This window comes from Raphanus sativus, unplaced genomic scaffold, assembly GCF_000801105.2.
Source record: "Raphanus sativus cultivar WK10039 unplaced genomic scaffold, ASM80110v3 Scaffold4145, whole genome shotgun sequence".
Classification (NCBI taxonomy): domain Eukaryota; kingdom Viridiplantae; phylum Streptophyta; class Magnoliopsida; order Brassicales; family Brassicaceae; genus Raphanus; species Raphanus sativus.
In genome coordinates, this window is record NW_026619447.1 from 2524 (window position 1) to 8274 (window position 5751).

Genomic DNA, 5751 nt, shown 5'->3' on the forward strand with positions numbered 1-5751 from the left:
CTATTAGATGGGATTCTATGGAACTTCATTCTTTAGAAGAGACCATCAACTTCTCTGAGTTAACTCTTTCAGGTATAAAAAAAGTCTTTATATATTGCAATGTAACTGAGGCAGAGAGTGTTGTGTTTACTGTATGTAGGCGGAAACTGAGCAGAGACCGCACAAGGTTAGCTTTTACGTTGACAAGAGTAAGGCTCAGGATGTGACTATGGAGCTCTCTCAGCGGTTGGAGAAACGTGGGCTGAGGTTTTGCTTCTTTGATTATGTTATTCTAGTACCGTTTCTCTTATGGTGGTTGTGTTTTGTTTCTAGTTGGATGTGAAAATAATCTACAGTGGAGGCATGGATCTAGATATCTTACCACAAGGTGCTGGAAAGGGACAAGCGCTTGCTTATCTCCTCAAGAAGCTCAAGAGCGAAGGGAAACTCCCTGTGAACACTCTTGCTTGCGGTGACTCCGGGAACGATGCCGAACTCTTTAGCATCCCTGACGTTTACGGCGTCATGGTGAGCAATGCTCAGGAGGAGCTGTTGGAGTGGCATGCTGAGAATGCGAAAGACAACCCGAAGGTGATCCATGCGAAGGAGAGGTGTGCGGTGGGATTATAGAAGCCGTTGGTGAGGTCAAGCTTGGTCCAAACCTTTCTCCGAGAGACGTCTCTGACTTCTTGGAGTGCAGGGTGGATAATGTCAACCCTGGTCACGAGGTTGTGAAGTTTTTCTTATTTCTTGTCCAATAATATAGATGGTTTTCTCTGCCATGGGTTCATGCTGGACTTGATTAAGATCACAAAGGTTTCCTTGCAGGAACCTTGTCACGTAAGTTTGATAGTCATCAATAGTTAAGATCATAAAGCTGACCATCTCTGTTTTGCGTTAATCAACGTAAGTTTTCTATATTAGAGTGAACATGGCTGACCAACGGTACATGTGTTTTGATCACCTCTGTGTCAAAGAATCATGTGTTCTGTTTTAGTTTCTGTACAAACTGTTTTCATTAGTCTCAACCGTAAGATCAGAAGTGTCTTCAACAACATATGTGTAATCTTAGAACTTGAGGGTGTAGTTTAGTAATATATTAAGTCAGCCAATAAATTAACTCGCGTGAATGGAATGAGATTAGTCGCAAATAAAGAAACAAAGCAAAGAATTAAATGCTCCGTTTTTCTTAAACTCGCTCACAGAGTGACACGTGGATCCGAGCCTTCTCATGCATTCTCAAAAATCGTTTAAAGAAAGCCTTAAAATGATTTTCCTTTAATATATAGGGATACTTTCTAAATTTTTCTTCTAAAACTCCCATTACATCTGAAGACTGCCTCATATACACACTCATAGATCAAGACACAAATGTGCTTCGGTGTCACAAGAATTACTCCGTTCTTGCCTGCCCTCTGATGAGCCATAAAATTATGATAAGTTCAAACGTTACGGTTTCTTTACTTTTCCCGATAAGATAATTCTACAATTTTCAATTCTTGATCCACAACTAGATCTACGTACATATTGATAAGCATTTAAGTGGTGCTTGCCTGCTATGCTAATGCTGGTGGATTCACACTTCAAATTGACTACCAAAACCCGACAAAGACCGTATTTAACCACCGGTAATTAATCAACTGAACAAAATTTTTGGCTCAAAGTAAACAAGTGTTAGTGGAGGACTGAGCCTGTTTAACCTTTATTACGTTGAGTTGAAGAAGCTATAACCTAAAGCCGTATCCACATTTCAATATGCGTAGGTGATTAGTTATTCCTGTTGGGTCATGATGAAGCGTATTGGCGATGCAGAGCATACTTGACCACTTCGTAGAAAGAAACCACTATCCCAACGGATGGTCCAGCACGTGCCACCCTTGGACCTATTCCCGTGAACAGTCCTCTCATCCCTCCATCCCTATGTTTTTTTAATATTATATATTTGTCATGTCTTTGTTTCAATGCAAAACACTGAGCTTTTACTAAGCAAATAGCAATGGAAGCTTTTCAAAACTATACATACCTCCAAACCTCTATGAGTGTCTGTCTTGTCGTCATCCTCATTGCCTATAAGGTCCTTCTGAAATTATGTAAAATGATGAGACATTAAGTATAGCGTTGTGATTAAGAATATAGACAAGTTTTCTAGAGGAAGACAGACGTTTGCAAAATCAAAAAAACACACACCTCAATCTGTCTTCTTGTTTTTGCAACGTCAAAGGACATGTAGTAGCAGCAGCAATACTTCCAGCTACAAACCAGCGGAGAAGTTTGCACCGAGGATACCTAGAGCGTTTGTATCGTTTCCACGATTCCAAGAAGCCTCCTCCTCATCTGCAACCAAAGGAGTAGGTTTTGTTGGCTTACAAACACCTCTCTGCATCGTAAAAAAAAGTTTTTAAAAATGTCAAGTAGCTTGCTTACTGGCTCTAGAGTCGCCCAGCAGATTGCGGAGAATGGAACATCACGTGCAAGCTGTGCACCCAAGCCTCTCCACAGAACACGATAGTTATGCACTGTCACAATGAACATGTACAAACAAAAGACTCAATAACTAAATAAGAACATGGATTCAAAGTGTCCAACAATGAGTCCATTTCTATGGATTGAGAAGAAATAAAGAAGCAAACTCACAACTATTTTCAAGGTTATTAACAGTCCTGACTTCAGAGACTACACCAACCAGTGTTTTAACAACTCCCGGAGGCTTCATACCGGCTTTCGCTTTTTTGAATGCCTAGAGAAAAAAATGAATAGCAAAGATCACATTGTCACCTCCTCCAGGACACATTACAGAACATCAATATGCAGACAAAGCTTTGTACCTGCATACGGTCCTTGCAAGTTCAATAGGATAGCAAACTGTACAAGCTAAGGATCTCGCCAATGCTCCTGCCACAAGAGGCACAAATATCCTCGTGGCAGGCGCATTCTCCGAGATAAATCTTCCAGCTTATTGCGAAACATATCATAGAACGGGAGATATATCCCACCTGTGCAGAAGAAAACTCGATGATTTTCGCTGAATCCATAGTCCAATCCAAAACAAACTAATGCAAAATAAAAGGGGCATACATACCATAGGCACAGCTAGGGCAAGACCAGCGTTAGTCCCTCTCCACAGGCGTCCCATCCCCTCCTGTATCAGTTACTGCGTCAGTGAAAAGAGAAATAGGAACGGTTCTATAGCTAGTAGGCGGACACACTCACCTGACGTATGATTGGTGAAGACATCAAACGTTCCTTTGTACTGAAAACAATCAGGAGGGCAAATGGAGACAGTACCCTGAACACCAGCGCGTGCACACGAAGGAGAGCATCTCAAGTCTGCAAACATCTAAACACACACATAATAAAAAAATAAATTAAATATCGAAAGCATCCACCACCTTTTTAAACAACTATGAAGAAATTGAGACACAATAATACCATGTTGGGTCCGAAGAACGCCATGCGACCAATGTCGTAACTGAGAGGGTGAGAGTAAGAAACCCCAGCGGCTTGAGCTTGCAATCGAGTCTGACGAAACAAAAACCAAACAACATAAACAGAGTTTAAAGGATGAAACTTTCAAGCGGTTTGGGAACAAAAGAAGCAACCTTGACGACGTCGAGGGATTTAGGATAACGGCGGACAAAAACGCAGCTCCCGCGGCGGAGAAAACCCTTTCCGTCAAACCTAGCTTATCCTCCGGCGAGCCCTTTTCCAGATGAGGCAGGGGAAGCGTTTGGGTTTCGAACCCGGTGGTCGAGTCTTTGGTCGGGAAATCAAGGGCTTTTGTCGTTGTCGACGAGGGGATCTCTGAAGCAACCCAGAGATTCTCTGCCTCGCCCATTTCTAGCTTTCTTCTGAATCTACGAAGATATTAGATTTAGATCGATCGAAGACTTTGGAGAAGATGAGATGAGCGACGAAGGGGAGAAAAAATAGCTTTGATTTTTTTTTCCAGATCCTTGGAGAAGAGGAATAGAGAAGAGAGAGAGAATAAGGCAAAACTAAAACCCACGAAAAAACCCTAAGGCGTTAAACGCTGCGTTTTGGAAGTTCTTCAAATCACTAAACCGTACCTCGAACCGAACAGAGTTGACCTCTAATTTGGTCGACGGAACTTGTGGAGATGTAAGGTTTTTTAGTAGAAGATATTGCTTTCGTCAATGAGAACGGGTCTTAGACTAAGGCTGTCAGGATGACTCATCCTATGACATCTTACGATGAGTGTGACGCAAGGCAGGTCCTCCACCATGTATATATTAATTTTGCTATGCTTCTAGAAAAAAAAATTATTTGGTAGTAAGAGGCCTAAAGAGTGGCAATCCACGTGTCAACAGGTAGGTCGAATACGCTCCTTACATATATGTTTGGTCCACAAAGTGGGTCTATACTCTCGAAGTGTATGGCAGGGTTTATATTGGCACCATACATTATAAGAGAGGTGGTGGTTCATTCAAATATGGGAAGAGGACAGCAAGGTAACGTGTGGAGGAGGGCTTACTCAAACTGGTCTATCTCTAGTTATTCCATTTCAACATGGGCCAAACTCAGTGAGGTTTCCAAAATCTATGATGGTCCTTTCTTCATCCATGTTTTGGGGTTAGGCCTTGGATGAAACTGAGTCATTCCTGGAGTTCTATATCACATACATGACTAATGCTGAGAGGTTCTTAACTTTGTAGTTTGCACATTCACAATCATTCATCAAAAATCAAAGAGCTACCTACAGCAACTGTTAATATATACGGTCAAACTATAGAAAGGAACATCAAACAGCTTATAAGATAAGAACTTAAGAGACTGAGCTTCGCAAGATCTAACATAGATAAAAGCATATCATTTGAGTAACCCTACTACAACTTGTTCCCCTTCCTAATCCTTACTCCTTAGAGGCTTATTCAGACAAACCCTTATATACAAAAAAGACACCAAAGAGGTTGTTGGGCTTAACACACTGCATCAAACTGTTCTGCTTATCTTCAGGTACCAAAACTAAATGAATCCTCATTTCTGCATCTCCTCTGTTTTTGCAAACCTTCCTCGGATCCTCGGCTGACTGTCTGCAAGAGTCTTCCTGCAAGCATACTGCAAGCATACACACCAAAACCAAATTCAGAACTCAGTTCCCAACAAAACAATACATTGAGATACCATACACAACCTAAGCCATATATCAGGTCTTTACCTTGATTTTACGCCCGAAATTCCTCCTGCTCTTCTTGTCCCTGTATCGAGAAAGCTTCTCACGACGGTCCTCAGAGGTGCAACTGACTATCATCCGATCCAGTTGAGACTGAACTAGACCCGCGTTTCGAGTCCCCAGTGTCTGTCATAAACGAAAACATCCACAAGTGAACTAACCCATATATATGAGATGGTTATATATTATCATTTGAGCTTGTGAAAAGTCACAGCTTCCTCTCAGTCACAACTTTGGAAGGAACCTGTATATCGCTTTCGCTAAAGGCTCTTCTCATTCCATTATCCACTGGAGGGAAAATCTATGAATCACCGCATCCTCTTGCTGCTGCTGTGGCATATCCATCGATCTCAGGTTCCCCGAGCTCACGCTCTTAGGAACTGCGACATCAGAAACAACAACACCACCACTACTGTCCATTTCCGCCACTAGAGAGACGTTCTCGGCGTCTAGTACATCGGAGAGCAGCGGAGACTCCATGGCTGATTTCACCAAGAGCTCCTCCTGTTCACACTCGTAGAACGCCTTTTCTATAAGCTGCTGGTCGCTCTGCAACGACCCAAGATCGCTGAGTCCGACAA

General features: G+C 42.2%; 1 protein-coding gene and 2 pseudogenes across 1 annotated transcript; 1 reads left to right on the forward strand and 2 right to left on the reverse strand.

Annotated features, from left to right (window-relative positions):
- The first annotated feature begins 295 nt into the window (after positions 1-295).
- LOC130507190 (probable sucrose-phosphatase 2) lies at positions 296-740 on the forward strand (annotated as a pseudogene).
- An 814-nt stretch (positions 741-1554) lies between these two features.
- On the reverse strand, positions 1555-3920 carry LOC130507189 (mitochondrial carrier protein MTM1-like; annotated as a pseudogene).
- An 812-nt stretch (positions 3921-4732) lies between these two features.
- LOC130507191 (zinc finger protein HD1-like) lies at positions 4733-5746 on the reverse strand (the record flags this gene model as incomplete). Its single annotated transcript, XM_057001906.1, is given in 4 exon segments — positions 4733-5055; positions 5156-5296; positions 5415-5468; positions 5471-5746. Coding segments are annotated over 4 exon segments (552 nt in total), but the record flags the coding sequence as incomplete, so codon positions are not given.
- Between the last annotated feature and the right edge of the window lie 5 nt (positions 5747-5751).